This window comes from Haematobia irritans, chromosome 4 (genome assembly GCF_050003625.1).
Source record: "Haematobia irritans isolate KBUSLIRL chromosome 4, ASM5000362v1, whole genome shotgun sequence".
NCBI lineage: Eukaryota > Metazoa > Arthropoda > Insecta > Diptera > Muscidae > Haematobia > Haematobia irritans.
The window spans coordinates 895,399-913,094 of record NC_134400.1 but is presented as its reverse complement, the minus strand read 5'-3'; the positions used below and the strand labels follow the sequence as shown (position 1 = coordinate 913,094).

The 17,696-nt window shown below is 33.0% G+C and overlaps 4 protein-coding genes across 4 annotated transcripts; 3 read left to right on the top strand and 1 right to left on the bottom strand.

Moving 5' to 3' along the window:
* Nucleotides 1-5,594: 5,594 nt before the first annotated feature.
* On the bottom strand, nucleotides 5,595-6,309 carry LOC142234669 (uncharacterized). The gene is made up of 2 exons (XM_075305843.1): nucleotides 6,132-6,309; nucleotides 5,595-6,040 (listed from the first exon to the last, which is right to left on the bottom strand). Exons 1-2 carry the CDS (start codon nucleotides 6,235-6,237, stop codon nucleotides 5,727-5,729), a joined length of 420 nt encoding a protein of 139 aa, XP_075161958.1. The 5' UTR covers nucleotides 6,238-6,309; the 3' UTR covers nucleotides 5,595-5,726.
* Nucleotides 6,310-8,088: 1,779 nt separating this feature from the next.
* On the top strand, nucleotides 8,089-8,764 carry LOC142234557 (uncharacterized). Its single transcript, XM_075305718.1, has 2 exons — nucleotides 8,089-8,257; nucleotides 8,335-8,764. The coding sequence occupies exons 1-2, from the start codon at nucleotides 8,152-8,154 to the stop codon at nucleotides 8,673-8,675; spliced, it is 447 nt and encodes a 148-aa protein (XP_075161833.1). The 5' UTR covers nucleotides 8,089-8,151; the 3' UTR covers nucleotides 8,676-8,764.
* A 2,801-nt stretch (nucleotides 8,765-11,565) lies between these two features.
* On the top strand, nucleotides 11,566-12,234 carry LOC142234403 (uncharacterized). Its single transcript, XM_075305529.1, has 2 exons — nucleotides 11,566-11,755; nucleotides 11,821-12,234. Exons 1-2 carry the CDS (start codon nucleotides 11,650-11,652, stop codon nucleotides 12,144-12,146), a joined length of 432 nt encoding a protein of 143 aa, XP_075161644.1. The 5' UTR covers nucleotides 11,566-11,649; the 3' UTR covers nucleotides 12,147-12,234.
* A 2,640-nt stretch (nucleotides 12,235-14,874) lies between these two features.
* Nucleotides 14,875-15,599, top strand: LOC142234310 (uncharacterized). The gene is made up of 2 exons (XM_075305411.1): nucleotides 14,875-15,050; nucleotides 15,118-15,599. The coding sequence occupies exons 1-2, from the start codon at nucleotides 14,945-14,947 to the stop codon at nucleotides 15,504-15,506; spliced, it is 495 nt and encodes a 164-aa protein (XP_075161526.1). The 5' UTR covers nucleotides 14,875-14,944; the 3' UTR covers nucleotides 15,507-15,599.
* The last annotated feature ends 2,097 nt before the right edge of the window (nucleotides 15,600-17,696 follow it).

Genomic DNA, 17,696 nt, shown 5'->3' with positions numbered 1-17,696 from the left:
TTATGAACAATGAAAAGAACAACATCACGGTCACTTAAGGACATCATAACCACCCAATATTTTCCGAAAATACAACAAAATTCGCATTAGCAAAAAGCATTTGGACTAATCAAACATTTCGCACATAATATCTCTTATTAATTTATACACAATACATACTAATATTTAATCAAAAAATTATGCAATTTTATTGTAAATTACAATAAAAAAAAAACAAAAGAGTTACAAATAAACGACGAACATAAAGTCGCCTTGTAAATTATATAGTGTGTGAATAGAAAAACTAAATCTGGACCTGGCCTTATCTAAAGTTCTCTCCAATAAGGAGCGCATAACGTTTAATTCAGCGATGTATGCTGAAGTTTCTACAAAAATTGGTGGACACAAAATGGTAGGAAACCCTAATCAGTTCGGTTATAAAAAAAACAAACACAAACTTTATCTACGGAATTTTAAGCGAATTTAATAGAGAATGCACCCTATGGAAGCTCAAGACGATCAGAACATGTTTCTGAAGTACTTTTTAAAACAAACATACCTATATGGGGTAAAATTCTGCATTTATACACCCAAAGAAAATATACTTTCCTGCGGAACTAAATTTTAGACAGACCATTAGCTATTAAAATATTCTGTTCTAAATGAGAAGGACCGTGGACCTATAGAAAAATGCCTATAGTGCCATACGAAGTTCAAGATGGACGCATTATTGGTAAAATTTAAAAATTTTAATAATTTCTGAAATATTTTGTGGGAGACACGAATACGAATTTAGTAAATCTTTATGCTTCATTTGTGTATAAAATTTTCCCTTTTTCATTTAACTAAAGAACGCAAAAAATATAAAGGTCAAATAAACTTTCTCAAAACTAAATAGGCTTTAGTGCCATATAGGGGGGTTCACTTTATTGGAGTTTTTCGTTAACATAGAGTCAAGATTATTTTCTCCTACAGAAAATGCCTTGCAGCAATAGGGAATTTCGTTTGTCAAAAAATTACAAAGCATTTTTTCTTTGATTGGGGATATTCGGAACATGGTTAATATCGGTCCGATGCGATCTTCAGATTTTTCACATTTAACTAAAACAACATTCATTGCTGTTCCGGTAAGTTGGTCTAATAAACTCAACTTACACAGAAAAAATATTTTTTGTCTTCAATTACGGAAATGATAGTATCAATTAAAAATGAATTGACAGTCAATTACAAAATTAATTGATCAAATTAAACAATTAATTGATACTATTAATTTGTGTGATTGATTTTTATTTCAATTAAAAAAATTTTTGAATCAATTATCAATCACCAGAGGTAATTAAACAATTAATTGTTCCAATTAAAAAAGTTATTAATACAATTAATTTTTGTAATTGATTTTTATTTGAATTGTGATTGAAGCAATACAATTTTTAATTGAATATTTTTTTAAATATCAATCAAACTTGTAATTGGAAAAATTTTGGTGATATTTTTTTCTGTGTATGATTGTCTGATGTTTTGAAATTCACGCACTATTTTTGTAAACAGCATAATTATCCGAATAACAATAAAAAACGGAAATTGTAAAATTCTGCATTTATACACCCAAAGAAAATATACTTTCCTGCGGAACTAAATTTTAGACAGACCATTAGCTATTAAAATATTCTGTTCTAAATGAGAAGGTCCTTCTCCACGGTCCGTGGACCTATAGAAAAATGCCTATAGTGCCATACGAAGTTCAAGATGGACGCATTATTGGTAAAATTTAAAAATTTTAATAATTTCTGAAATATTTTGTGGGAGACACGAATATGAATTTAGTAAATCTTTATGCTTCATTTGTGTATAAAATTTTCCCTTTTTCATTTAACTAAAGAACGCAAAAAATATAAAGGTCAAATAAACTTTCTCAAAACTAAATAGGCTTTAGTGCCATATAGGGGGGTTCACTTTATTGGAGTTTTTCGTTAACATAGAGTCAAGATTATTTTCTCCTACAGAAAATGCCTTGCAGCAATAGGGAATTTCGTTTGTCAAAAAATTACAAAGCATTTTTTCTTTGATTGGGGATATTCTGAACATGGTTAATATCGGTCCGATGCGATCTTCAGATTTTTCACATTTAACTAAAACAACATTCATTGCTGTTCCGGTAAGTTGGTCTAATAAACTCAACTTGCACAGAAAAAATATTTTTTGTCTTCAATTACGGAAATGATAGTATCAATTAAAAATGAATTGACAGTCAATTACAAAATTAATTGATCAAATTAAACAATTAATTGATACTATTAATTTGTGTGATTGATTTTTATTTCAATTAAAAAAATTTTTGAATCAATTATCAATCACCAGAGGTAATTAAACAATTAATTGTTCCAATTAAAAAAGTTATTAATACAATTAATTTTTGTAATTGATTTTTATTTGAATTGTGATTGAAGCACGACAATTTTTAATTGAATATTTTTTTAAATATCAATCAAACTTGTAATTGGAAAAATTTTGGTGATATTTTTTTCTGTGTATGATTGTCTGATGTTTTGAAATTCACGCACTATTTTTGTAAACAGCATAATTATCCGAATAACAATAAAAAAACGGAAATTGTTCTCTAGCCATTGAACATAAACTGATTTTTTTACGATATTATTGAAATACCAATTTTCTTGTGGCATTTCATTTTTTAATTTCATTTGGCACATAAATGTCTGGATATTGGTGCATGAGCATACATTCATAGATTGTGGAGCAATATGTTCATACATCATGCCTCTTCATGTGCTCCAACATTTTGTGCTCTCATAGTCATTGCAATTTATTGCTGCAGGCAAATTTATCCACTCCCATTTGCATTTTCTGACTGAAAAGTGAATATTAAAAATACTTTTCAGTATTTCTTTTTTCTTCTTGCCTCTCATCCTAATTCTCCGGGGCCATCAACTGAATGTTGAAGGTTTTGTTAACAACAAAAAAAAGAAAAATGTGGGTCAGTGCCCAAAGTAAAGTCCAAAGTGAATGGTCATACGTCTATCTGAAAGGGAAAAGGATACGAATCGAATAAAATAACATTAGAGAGATAAAAAACATTCAGCAAAAGCTTCCGTTCTATGATTCCAATGACCCTGTATACAAAACAGATAGGGCTTTTTAAAGCACATTACCACATTGCAATGCTATTGAAATAAAGTCCTGTTTTAATCATGGTCCTTTTAAGCATCTAAAGGGGTCAACCACAAATTAACAAAAGATTAAGAATAACAAGTAAACATTTTTTGGGGGTGAAAAAGTATTGGAATCAAATGAAATTTCATGGTAATAACGGCCTGGTGAAATCAGATCTTCACAGTATAAAATGCAATAGACATTTGCTGATGCAGTAAATCTCCCTTCACATACTCAATACTAGCTATGAATTTAGGCTTTATTACATTTTAGAGCTTACATATTATGACCTTAACAAGAGAAGAAGCCATATACTTCTAATCCATAGAAAATACATTTTAATCAATTAAAATAAGAATGTTTCAAAAGAGTAATCTCCCGAATCTGTTAAAGATTCTGTGAAAGTAAATGAGATTTCTTTGAATGGCTGTTGAATTTGTCTAAATACAGTTCTAGCCTGAGAAACGATTGCTCGAAACATAGAATATTGGTATTAAATGGTATTAAAACTAAGACATATTCAAAAAGAGATTAAAATAGAGAATTACATTTCATTCAATGGCATCAAACAAAAAAATGCAAACTGGAGTATAACAACAAAGACAGTATTTTTGGGCATTAAGCACGACGAAGAAATGAAATTGCTTTAATATTTTTAATATTTTTAATATTTTTTAGTATTTAATATTTTTATTTTAATATTTTTTAGCCTCAAAAGAAAACTTCGATTGTCTAAAATTTCCTCAGAAAACTATTCTTTCAGTGTATGGACGAACATTTGGCCAAGCCGAATAATATGTACCCTACACCATAAATATCATGGTAAATATATATTATGACAGTCCAGTCGCGGACACAAGAACTAGATGTAGCTTTAGCAAGTATCTTTTTACGACTGGTTTTTCATTTTTATGGTTAATATTTAATTGGTGCAAACCCCTAAGCTATACAAATATTACGGAGAAATGCTTTTATATAATTTGAAAATTATAATTGGAAAAATTCAATTTTTTGTATAGCATTCCAATTCAACCACAAAACAGCAACAAACATACAAAATTATTAAACTTTTAATGCATCTCTTCCCATTCATTACTTTTTTAATGGTTCGGTAACATCAATGGTCACTTTTGGATAAACGAAGTTATATAGTTAGCTGTGTCCGTCTCTAAGGTATGTATGTAAGTGGACACCATTTGTTCATTATGGGCTGTGAAAACTTGGTCCTCTTCAGTATGCCGCAATTTTAAGTTCATTGTTCTTCTTGATGTTGGTCGAAATATACTGTACTTTGGTACTGCACATCTCAACTATGTTTCTCCACTTTTTTATTTTTTGATGATTTTTCACTTTATTTAGGTGTGTTTACTCTCATGCCAATATATAAACATTTCACGTTACAACCATCTGATTACTGATAGGGATGGCAATGACGAAAAATCCCGAATAGAAACGGTAGCACGTTTTTTTCTTTTATTCACTAACAAAATAACAAAAATTTTAACGAAATTCTAGATATACCGCGACGGTCATACACTGAGAAAAAAAAAACAAAAAAGTTTTTTCATCATCAAAAAAATTGGTTTTAGCAATACAAGAAATAAAATTTGTTCCCAAATCGCAGTCCATTTCGTGTATTTTGGCCACTTAAAAGTACGTTTCTATTAAATAAAGTTTCTTTACATTGGTTCGTGGGCGCCCAAAACTATGCTAACGGCTCGATTGTATGCGTTAATGGCGATAATTGTCTGTTGATGACAATGCTACGTAGCCCAATGGATAATGTTTTGGCTTAAAAAACAGCGGTCCGCGCTTCGATTCTCTGTCCAGGCGAAAGATAAATTTTAAAAAATTTATATAATTATATCTTTTCTTCTAGATTGTTTGTCTTTATGAAATTGTTTTTACATTCTGTAAGAGAATCAACGTTTATCACAAAAAGTATGTACTTTTCTTCCAGAAAAAAATTCCTTACAGTGAAAAGCAAATGGGAAACAATATTTTTCTAAAATTTCATTTGTGGGGGGGAGGGGGGGGAAGAATTATCTTTTGGGTGTTTACATGAAGGTTTGTCAGAGCTTAGAGACAAAAACAGCCGCGCAAAATTTTACATCTACAACACAATTATAGATAGAGTTACAATGAAGTAAATCTTAGATCTATCCACGATTTTATATCGATTTTTCTGAAATTTGGAATATGTGTATATGGTCCTATAGCCAACATGTAACGATCGTACACTAAGTACATCATGCAAAAACTTTCCGTCCGTCTATCCAGCAATAGATCCATTGACATTGCGTTACGGTATAGTTCATTGCGTAAGGACAATCGTCGTCTCATTAGAAACCAATGAAGATAAAACCTCCGCATATTCATATCAGTTTCATTGTAATTTGTGTCTCTTTATCTATCCATCTAGCCAAAACAACTAAAACATAACAATATTTGTCCTGTTTCCTACCAAATATTTTTTTATTTCATTTAACTGTTTCACATGGCAATGATATTATTTCATATTGTAAATTGAATTAGGATTTAGAAAACATTAAAAAATATGTATATATTAGTTATTATCTTTACATAGCCAAATCGAAATCCTTGCTAAGCTCATCAACAGCTCTGTTGAAAGCATCATTTTCGTCCTCGTTGGAATCATTTCCAGCATTGAAAGAACTACTTCCAGCATTGCGGGTTCCTTCAAGACGGACACTTACATAGACTTTGGGATCAATAGATTGTTGACGCTCAGCTTTCTTCAATACACGACCATCCTTGGCATAGCAAATATTGGTATTCACCAGCATCCAGTTAGATTTTGGGTGCTTTTCTTTAGTCACCACACAGCGTTCAGTTTCCAGAGGACATTCAATACGATCACATTGGAAACGCTCTAATCAGTGGAATTCAAAATTTATAACCAAGAAAATTATAAGGATTATTATTATGTGGATACGATTAGAGTTTTAATTGCGTGTACATACTATCTGTAATCTCGATATTGGCACGTCCAATTGGAACAGGCAAGTTGCCATAGACTGTGCACAAGAAGCTAATTAAGAAAATAGTGGTCAATGCCCTAACAGCCATATTTGAATTTCTTTTTTTATGCACTATATTCTTCACAATGGCTCTGTGATAAATGGATATCAACCCAAATGATCAGCTCACTTTTAAACGATCTCTAACAAAGGATAAACAAATTTACCTCTTCCTCGCCTCCCATGATCAATGGGGTTTACAGTCATTGCAAATAGAGCAAACAACTATAGATTCACCATCAATTCATTCGCTTCATTCTAGGAATTGTGTGGCTTTATTTACAGTTGACAATTGTCAATATTTGATAGTAAATAAGTCTACACTCACCAATCTTTAGTTTTGCGTCAGCAAAAAATAGAACAGGCTACGTAAACAAAGACAATGAGAGTATAGTTACACTGACAATTACCAATCGCCTAGCTGTTATTGGAGATGAATGGAATTTACATAACGCTTGCAGTAACCAAATATTGGTTTGCTAAGCAACACTGTAGAATCTCAAAAAAATTTTAAACTTTGTTGCATGTAAAACAAAGTATTTGAAATACGAAACATCTACCCTAACGGAGCTACGTGAAAATGGCTTGAAGTTAGGAGACAGAACTCATAAAGGTTTATAATAATGTAAAATAACCAGTTATGATCGTTGGACCATATGATACATTGAAACCACCAAACTCTGTATTGATATACGAAATTTGTGCAAAATTGTTTTTTATTACATATATATCTATTACATAGTATAACTGTTTACTCACATATAAAATCAGGATAACATAATGCACTTTTTACTTATGCTTTTAATTTCGTAGCAAAAAATCATTTCTTTTTACCTCATGTGTCATTCATTAACCCTTTCGACCCCGAATTTTTATAGGTATCGCTAACATTTTTTTTTTACTTTTAATCATGTTGAAGTCATTTAAGAAGCGTCTAGCCAAAATTTCGGGTCGCCACGCCCATTCGGGCGAAGTTCATAATTTGTTCAAAATCATTGTTTTTTAAACCTTTTTTCTGTAGGTCTTATGTTCAAAAATATGTAATTTTACTACCACAATTGCCCAAAGTTGCCCACAGGCAACTTTTCAATTTAAAAATTTTCTCATCTGTTGTGTTTTTGCAATTCTAAGATTTGACTTCCAGAAATATTCTATTCGACATGTACTACAACAGATTTAATAAAAACTTTCAACATTTTAGTTGAAATTTTTTAAAAAAGTCACATGTATAAAAACCTCTTTTTAAATTCGCAAATATTTTTTTCTTGAGGTACGAGCTTATTAATGAACAAATGTTTGCTAATTGACAACCAAATTAGCAGATGGTGATCATATTCCTTCTCTGCGTGTAAATAAATAAAATAATGTTGATCAGCACAAAACTGAATCAATCCAAAAATCCGCATATTATAGGCTGACCTAAATCGGTCTAGCCTTCGGCCTGTTATTGATCGCAAAATTTACTCCATCACATTGAAAACTGGTCAGATGTTTTTTTTTTTTTTTTTTGGATCCTAAAACTAAAGGTATTGGGTTTGAAAAATTAAAATAGTTATAAATCTGAAATGTATGTCGGTCCGTCTGTTTGTGGACAATTCTGTGTATTCCATTCTACAAAGTTTTATATTTTGAATAACCCAATCCTTGTTGAAGAAACATCGATAACTTTACTCTATACTATATTCCCTAATTTTAATAAAGTGACTTCAATGGCTTAACTTAAGAATGACGTCAATCGAATAATCCAAAGCACCAATTGAACGAAATGGAAATGAGTGTAGCTGATGGTGAAATTATAACAGCTTTTCGGAAAATCTAGTACCAGATGTGGGAACAAAGCATATTCAACACAATGTATTTTCATTCAATTGTTATGGACTCAATATAAATGTTTGCGCTTTTGCTACATGATCAACCATTTCTCTCGAGACATCCCAAGTGATACCTAACACAATTCCTCATAATGGCTATCAAAATCTTGACAGTTCTTTTGGTTGTTAGCTGTTTGAGCTATGCCTATGGTTTCAATCCTTTTGGCGCAGGAGGTCTTAGTGTAGACGTCACCGATAGTGAGTATACACCAAATACCTGATCGCAATTCAGCTGCTTAACTACCACTTTCCATTGTAATTTTCTCACAACACAGAACAATTCAAATGCGACAAGATCTCTTGTCCCGCTGATACCGAACGTTGTGTAGTTAGCACGGAAAAAGATCCCAGAAATCCTAGAATCCTGGCTCACACCAACCTCTGTCTCTCACGCACCGGTTCAGTGTTGGAAAAGAAGACATGGTACGAAAGCACCTTTAAAAAGCAAAAGGTTAATGTACACATTGATGCCTATCGCTATGAAGGAAAATTCACACCTCAAGTTTTAGCAAACAACTGGGATGCCGGAAAAATTGATGCCGGAAAAACTGCTAAGGAGGACAATGATGCATTCAATAGAGCTGTCGAAGAACTTAGCAAGAGTTTAGACTTTTAAAATGGAATAAATTCTTTTGTGAAGCGATCGCTTAATATGTTGTCATTGTGCAATGAATGCAAATAAATAAATAAAAAAAATCAGCATAAGATGATGTTTTTTTAATCACATTGAATATTATATGCATTTATATAGAGAACATAAAGTTTTCATAAGGCCATACAATGTTTTTAGCTAGGACCATATATCGGTCCTGATTCACAATAAAGTATTATTGGGCTAATTGATATGACTGTCACTGTCAATCCACTTAGCTACCGATGGCATCGCTACAAACGGGCAACGTCTCTAAAGGACGTGCCACAATATGTAACACCACTCTAAAAAGTTGTGTGCTGAAATCAAATTACACCCAATTACAATATATCTCATGCAGTGTAATGTTTCAGGAGGATTTTCTTGCTATTTTAGCGTAACATTATATTCATGAATGTGATAATCTGGAATGGGTCCTAAATTATCAAACCAAATCCTATATCATTTGTCCACATGCTATTTGCATTTGTCCTACACGCAAAGAGAAGGAATATTTTCACGGCGAACATGTAACATGTTATTCTTTTAGAAAATATGCACCTAAGCAAGCATTTGCTGTTCTTCGCGAAATAGTAACATTATCCGGTCTACACTCAATTCCTTCTCTGAGTGTAGACAGCTTTTATAAACCATCTGACATGGTTTATAAAAGGCTTAGTTGTCCGTCCTTCCGACAGTCCATTTATTAGTTGTTCGTAAGATCGGCTGATTATGGTTTTTGGTACGAGAATGAATGCTTTTGGGTATGAATGAGGAATATTATTCGATTGAGTTTGTCTGCTTTGGCACTACTTATCAATGACAGTTCTTATTTTGTCTTTAACATTTCTATTAATATTGGAATTTAAGTTTTCATAAATTCGGTGTTACCTTATAACAAAGAAGAAATTCACTTGTATAAAATTTCGTGCCGGAGGAAAGTATTTTTTTCGTTAGGTGTATTATTAAATTATATAAATATAATTCTATAAATATAATTATAAAAATAATCTACTGTTCAACATATTGAACAACTTTTGTCCTTTCTGGTGATATATTTTTTTTTTATTTGGTTCGCATATTCAAAATGAAACAAGTTCGTAAAACGTTGTACAATACTGTTCTATTGTTCTATTCAATACCATTCATGTCGTCAAGTGTATATTTATCGCGTCAATGAAGCACCTGATTTTAAATTGACCGGTTGCTTCCATACTGCACTACGATTGATCCCAACAAACCAGCTCCTGGGGTTTGCCCATTTCTCGTAGGGTTTGCACATATACTTCTTACATATTGCAATTTTTTTGCCTTCAAGTAACGGTTCGCATGCTCAAAATGAAATATGTTCTTAAAATGTTTTCCTGGACTGTTTCTCGAGGACCGGTCTAAGGTGTGCTTATCATCGCATGATGATAAAACTTGCAAGAGAGTTAAAATTGATTTTTTCTTATTGCTAAAATTAGCAGAAATGTCCAGTACCAATTTAAAGCTTTTAAATCAATTAAAATTATAAAAATATTATTTTTTATACTACACTTCTAATTCACTCTGTGAAATATAATGCACGTATGATTTGTTTATGATAAACTCTTGCAAGTTTTTACTGGCAAAAAATTGCAACTTCTCTATTTCTCAAATGTCACATTTGATCTATCTCTGGCTCTCTTTTGCTGGCTTTTTGGAGTAAACGAACGACTTCCAGTAAAAATTTGTGATGATTACCAAAAATTATTTGGTACTAGAACGGATCTAGTTGGGAGCCACCTTGGTGCAATGGTTAGCATGCCCACCTTGCATACACAAGGTCGTGGGTTCGATTCCTGCTTCGACCGAACACCAAAAAATTTTTCAGCGGTGGATTATCCCACCTCAGTAATGCTGGTGACATTTCTGAGGGTTTCAAAGCTTCTCTAAGTGGTTTCACTGCAATGTGGAACGCCGTTCGGACTCGGCTATAAAAAGGAGGTCCCTTGTCATTGAGCTTAACATGGAATCGGGCAGCACTCAGTAATAAGAGAGAAGTTCACCAATGTGGTATCACAATGGACTGAATAGTCTAAGTGAGCCTGATACATCGGGCTGCCACCTAACCTAACCTAACCTAGTTGTTGAAATGGTATGCAATAAAACAACGGCTGAACAAACCAGAACACCGTGTAGATTAGGTATCGTAGGTTAGTTGTCCATTGTGATACTAAACGTGATTATTAATGAGTGCATCTTTGGGTAGTTTAATATTAAATGAATTCCTTTCTCAGCATCCACCGCTGAACCACATTTTGCTGTTTGGTCGAAACTGATCATTGCACAATGGTGGCTCCCACGTAAGGCGCCCGGCGAAGAATTCATATTTATAAAAATTGCTTCAAATTAGCCACATCAGTGCAACTAAAGTCGCACATTTTGTATATTTTAAAAAGTCGCATGACTTCAGAAAGGTTACAAAATGCGACTAAAGTCGCACAACGGTAACACTGTCCCTGGGTATAAATAAATATTGAACTTGCCACAATTTAAGTCCATCATTATGAAATACTATGTTTAATATTCTTTTAATATCGAGCAATAATATCGATTAATCTTCTTCCGAATATCGATTTAGAATGCGGAGTTACAATGGATTTTGATAGTAATTTCTATAATTTCTAAGAATGACGTCAAACGAACAATCCAATACAAAGTAGCAAAGAAAATAACCGAGAGCATGTATCAGAGCACAAATGTAAGCCTCACTTCATTGAAAATGAAATATGTAGTGAATTTACAATGGTTTTCCTGAAAGTCTAGTGCCAGATGTTAGAACAAAGCTTATTCAATACAATGTAGTTTCCATTCCATTGTTAACGACCCTATATAAATGTTAGAGCTTGGCTGGATGGTCAACCATTTCTCTCGAGACATCTCAAGTGATTTAGTCTTCCCGTACCTAACAGAATCCGAAAGCTGATCCCTCATAATGGCTATCAAAACATTGGCAATTCTTCTGATTGTTAGTTATTTCAACGCTTCCTATGCTCTCAGTGCTTTCTCTGTTGGACGTGTTAACATTGACATCACCGATAGTAAGTATAACTCTGATCCTCTAAGACTAATTATTTAATTATATCGAATTTCTTTGCCATCACAGAGGAATTCAAATGCGACAAGATCGTTTGTCCTGCAAATGCCGAACATTGCATTGTTACCTTGGAAAAGGATCCCAGAAATGAGAGAATCGTAGCTCACACAAACGTCTGCCTCTCAGCCACTGGTGCGGTATTGGACAAAAAGACATGGTATAAAGGCACTTTTGGCAAGCCAAAGGTAAATGTACGCGTTGAAGGATCTCGCTATGAAGGCAAATATAAACCACTATCTTTCGTAAACGACTGGGATGCTGCAAATGCTAGTAGTAAGGAGGACACTGACGCCTTTAACAGAGCTGTCGAAGAACTAAGCAAGGATTTCAACTAATAATATGGAGTAGATTTCCTTGTAAGGCTTAATCGCTCTAGATGTTGTGCAATGAATGCAAATAAATAAAAATAAAATATACAGCATATTCGATTTGTTTTTCAATCAGCTAGAAGCATATTCGATTTGTTTTTCAATCAGCTGGAATCAAGTGAAATGTTTTTTAAAAGAAATAACTTTAAAAAATTATAACGTTTAAAAAATTATTTAAAAGCAAATAAAATAGACTAGGGACAATCGCTGAATCGCTTGCTATATATTATTCTGGTTTATTTTCTTCCACGTTGATGCTATGGATAAAATGCCTGCCTTGCACACAAATTGTCCTGGGTTCAATCCCATTGGCTATTGAACACTAACAAGCGGTGCTTTATTCCCTCGCAGTAATGCTGGTGACATTTCTGAGAGTTTCAAACCTTCCTATTTTTATGATTGCTTGATATCAATACAGGATGGTTTAATGTCACTCGGACTCGGCTATAAAAAGGTCTCTTGTCATTGAACTAAACACGGAATAGTGCAGATATAAACAAAATGTGTTTCGGGCACAATTTTTAAACCCAATATATTTAAGTGCAAACATGAAATGTTCCTAAACTAACACTTAATGTTTTATGACTCATATGTTAATATGTTAGAATATATTATGTTTGGGGCATGAATGTTTCACAAATATAATATGTGTGAATGTAAAATATGTTGTGATATTTTATTCAGAGAGCGACAGAGAGAGGGTATAGAGATATAGAGATGGAAACCGGGAGGGTTGACGAAAGATATCAACATAACACAGCGAGAGAATCAAAAGAGAGCAATTTCTGTGAAACCGCTTGTATGTTGTTTCGGAAAACTGTTTTTTACATAAGGCCAAAAATTTGATATGCTTAAGTCTAAATATTATTTAATTTGAATATTAGAATGAGTATTCGGAGTAAAGAGAATATACATTCGGAACCAAGAGAATAGACATTTTAAAAAACAAACAGCATGACAGCCTTGAGAGCAGCATTTTATGTATGTGTGGACATGTGTTTTGTTTATCATTTTGGTATTATTGGCACAATGTTTTTCTTGGTTCGTTAAAAGAAATCGGAACGTACGAGGAGTAAGTCAAAATATTCAGGCAAAGGAAATAAAAAAACGGTGGAAAATATACAAAAATTACAAAGGGATCTTCATAAAAATAACGAAAGGGCACTATACTCTTTTTAGAGTTGGGATAGTAAAATGAAAAAGTTTATTTTCTTTAAAATGAATTATTAAAGAAAAATAAGCCAAAAAATTTTTTTTTTTTTTTGAAGGACTAAAAGAAAACAGAGTACTCGTTTATCCAGGACATCTCCAAAAATATGCAACACTGTCATCAGCTGTTCAAAAACAATCACAGAAAAGAAGTGAAATCTTGCATTTTTAATGTATGAAATGGTTCAATTAGTAATAAATATTTACTGCTGCGATTATTTGTGATACTATACCACTTTGAATTTCATGTTTTTTAAATTAGTCACAATAAAGTGCTATTGTGAATCGATGAAGCGTCACTTTATCAAAACACAATCTGGCAAGATCGGCGCGACTTGCACTGATGAGATGTTCTGGATAGAACACCAGTGCAACGATGTTCTGGATAGCCCATACAAATGTTGTATCCAGTGCAAAATGAAAACAGCCCTAATTTTAGAGCACTAATACCAACTTAATACCGGCCTTAAAGGTAAAAAAGAAATTAAGTACAAAACACGATAAGTTTTAAATGCATTTAAAATGGTATTAAATGCTAGTAAAAATGGTTCACGACAAAATAAATTTATGTGTATACTATAAAATTATTTATGTATCTTTATACTCGACTCCACGTTCTTTTGAATTCCTTCCAAAATTTCAAACTTTTATACCAAAAACAGTTTTTGGTTACAAAATTGTTATTTTTGCAATAAAAATATAATATTTTATCCAAAAGCTCAGTCCATTTAATTTATATCAACCACTGTTTCTGACTGTAAATCTTTAATAACCCACATTTCGAAGTATCATTATAAAAATTTAATATAGTGTAAATATAAATACGTAAATTCGATTCGATTCTCCGTCCAGGCGAAAGGTAAAATTTAAAAAATGTATAAAATTGAATAATTTCTTCAACATTATTTGTATTACAGAAAAAGGTGGCAAGAACTAAAATAATTCTTGGAAGTGAGCAACCAAATCTATGTACGTGAAGATTAATTGTAAATTTTATTAGACGAGACACAAACCAGGTGGATTTGGTTTTCGGCAGTAAAGCGTTATGGAAAATATTTTGTACAAAACATATTGTACGGATACTTTTTGACACATATATCGGTCGATTTTCACAATCCTTTAAATTTTAGCGCGAAATTCCAAATTTTCCAGCAATACTCGAAAATATAGCTAATATCACCATTATCAGAACGTTTAGATTAGGTTATCATATAGGTGACTACACCCGACTGTAGCTAACCTCCTTGTTGAACAAATTGTATGCAAAATGTAAGTATAAGGCTGGGGAATGGTAAAAGGTTATTTAATTTGGTATTGTCAGACCTTAGGCTTTCGTCATATCTTTTTTTATTGTTTACTTTGTCACGAACAATAACTAGTGTTTTAGAGACACAACAAATACCAGATGTGGGAACAAAGCCCATTGAATAAACCATATTTTCACTCTATTGTATCTGATCATATATAAATGTTGGATCTATTACTAAATGGTCAATCATTTCTTTCCGAGATATTGAGATAATTACATCAGAATAACAAAGCTGATCCCTCCTGCAATGGCTATCAAAACTCTGACAGTTCTTTTGGTTGTTAGCTACTTGAGCTCTTCCTATGCCTTCAATCCTTTTGCCATTGGACGTCTCAACGTTGAAATCTCCGATGGTAAGTTTGAAACACAGATCCATGATCTGACGAATTTTCTACAAAATGTTCATGACAAAATTTACAGCTAAATTCCAATGCGATAAAATGATTTGCCCCTCGAGTGCGGAACGTTGTGTAGTTACCAAACAAAAGGACCCCAAAAATCCTAAGGTCCTAGTTCGCACGAACACTTGTATCTCACGTACCGGTGTCGAATTGAGAAAGAAGACATGGTTGGAAGGTACCGATGCCTCGTCAAAGGTGAATGTACGCATTGAAGGTCATCGCTATGTAGGATACACTCCTTACAAACCACAAAATTCCGGAAAGAAAACCAATAACAATGGCAACAATGCCAAAGAAAATAAGAATAATAACAACAACAACTGGAATAACCGAAACTTTGAAGATGAGGAGCAAAACGAAGAATTCAATAAAGCTGTTGATGAATTAATGAAGGATTTTGACATGTAATTTGAAACAAAAAATAAATAAATTCCATTATATAGTGATCGTATTAGATGTAATCGTTCGGTAATTTTTTCTTAATAAATGAATAAAAACTAATTCAGCATTGGTGGTATTTCTTTCGTAGGATGTGTCGAAAGGCTCCTTGCAGTTCCCCATAATTATTACTATTAGAGTAAAAGTTAACGTTTCCACAGAAACATACAATATATTTGTCTCAGAATTATGGCTTTCTGCAGTACTTACTGAGTTTATAAATACTGTTACACCTTACATCCATGAAAAAAGTCCCAATGTCAATATTTAATTGATTTAAAAATCGATTTTTGCCAACATCAAATGTCAATTAATCGCTCAGAAAAATTTCAAGGAATTTTATTAGTTCAGCTTAACACTTGTTTGGACCTAACATTATATGTTCACTATCAATCGATTCGATCGACATATAATGTATGACTATGAAATTTTCAATTTAACACCAGATTCTTTAGGAACCTCGATGCAAAATAGGACTCGCTTGGGAGTTTTCTAAAATTTAAACACATTACATTAATGGGGTTAATTAAATTGAGGTCCATAATTCCCTATACATCCCAAAATTTCCCAATTAATCCCTAACAGTAAGGGAACTCCCTTATAGTATTAGCCATTAAAATAAAAAAACACAGTTTACCATCATGTTTTTTTATTGTTCTCTTTTGCATTGTCTTACTTTTTGTTGAATATTGGCAGTCTTTACTATTTCCACGCTTTTTCGCAGTAAAAGTTGATAACATTTTGTTTCGTTGACGTTTTTTTTTTTTGCAAAATGGGTGTTTTTTTTAATATGTATGGTTATTTTCCATTGTTCTTATTTGTTTTGTGGCAAAGGAATATTCTTTGTTTTGGGGGCGGAGAACAAAAAATTTGGATGGTTTTTGGAATGTAGTTATTGTTTTTGTTGTTGCTTTTAAAAGCCGTCATAATAATAAAGCTGAAAATATGTATGGACACTCATTCATTTCATGAAAATTTTAAAAGGTTTTACTTTGTTTTTGGAAAAGCAGGCAGAGCAAATAAAGGCGGGCATGGGCCCTGCACACACACGGTCAGCACCCTATTGCTAACAACTTGCGAACTGCACACATCAGTGGCGGCGGCCTTGTACCCCTCAGCTAGCTGCACAGTAATCTAATCGCATGCCAACTAAATGGAGACCACGAAGAGTATGCCATCGTTCCTGGGGCGTATTGAAAATCCATTAAATATATTGCAATTTCTTGTTTTGCCATTTGGTTTGTTTTTTCATCAAAATGAGTTTTTTTTCATTTGGCAAAGTTCCTATCATTAAGACCGACCAAATGAAAAATGAACTCAACTCAACAAAATAGAGCGAAAGCGTATAGCTATCAGGATAGTCGCAGAGTGATGTAGTGGCATAAATACCCCCAACCAAGAAGTACCATTCGTACATACATCAAAATTATGGGTTAGTACTCAGCATTGGCAATGAACTTCTTGCTGGCATGCTGACAACAATGGTTTCTGGTTCTGGCTTAAAAAGCCTTTGTCACAAGTTACGGTCCCCCAAACACGCTCCACCTGACAGTGTAATGACGCATGTGACAAGTTTTCTGGTGGTGAATCAAAAGCATACTCCAGCCACAATGAGAGAATGCATTTATTCGAAGTCACAAGACCAAGCCGCTGTCAGCTTTCTCACACCAGTTGTAGCTGACAAATTGTCGCCGCCTCATCATCATAATCACAAACAGCAATAGAGTACATTGGGACAACGGAAGCACTTTAGCTGCGGAACACAGTTTCCAAAAGACCTCACTTTTCCTCCGGATAACTGATGCATTTATTTTGCGGGTTTAAAAGCTAAAGAAATTCACTCAATGTAAAGCAAAAAAGGAAGTTTGAAAAGTATAACAGGTGAAAAGTATGCGGCCAGAGTAATCGGCGATAGAAGACCAAAAATATCGTAGGGAAGGACTTCTTGCAAATGTTAATACTTAACGAATATTTAATTAATTTCATTTTCAATACACATTACTTCTGAATAGATTTGAAACATTTTTTTCAATACGCATGGAAACTTCCAGCCACATAATCATCATTTGATCTGTAATCCTTTATAACCCACATAGCAACATGAATGGTAATATTTTTGGTAATAAGTTTACAAATAAACCCGCAAAATCAGCAAGTAAT

What these genes read in the sequence shown, in the direction of transcription:
- LOC142234669 (XM_075305843.1), bottom strand. Translation starts at nt 6,237, where the DNA reads ATGGCTGTTAGGGCATTGACCACTATTTTCTTAATTAGCTTCTTGTGC. An exon ending in CAATATCGAGATTACAGATA is followed by an intron (nt 6,041 to 6,131) that starts GTATGTACACGC and finishes TCCACTGATTAG; the next exon opens with AGCGTTTCCAATGTGATCGT.
- LOC142234557 (XM_075305718.1), top strand. Translation starts at nt 8,152, where the DNA reads ATGGCTATCAAAATCTTGACAGTTCTTTTGGTTGTTAGCTGTTTGAGC. An exon ending in TAGTGTAGACGTCACCGATA is followed by an intron (nt 8,258 to 8,334) that starts GTGAGTATACAC and finishes CTCACAACACAG; the next exon opens with AACAATTCAAATGCGACAAG.
- LOC142234403 (XM_075305529.1), top strand. Translation starts at nt 11,650, where the DNA reads ATGGCTATCAAAACATTGGCAATTCTTCTGATTGTTAGTTATTTCAAC. An exon ending in TAACATTGACATCACCGATA is followed by an intron (nt 11,756 to 11,820) that starts GTAAGTATAACT and finishes TTGCCATCACAG; the next exon opens with AGGAATTCAAATGCGACAAG.
- LOC142234310 (XM_075305411.1), top strand. Translation starts at nt 14,945, where the DNA reads ATGGCTATCAAAACTCTGACAGTTCTTTTGGTTGTTAGCTACTTGAGC. An exon ending in CAACGTTGAAATCTCCGATG is followed by an intron (nt 15,051 to 15,117) that starts GTAAGTTTGAAA and finishes CAAAATTTACAG; the next exon opens with CTAAATTCCAATGCGATAAA.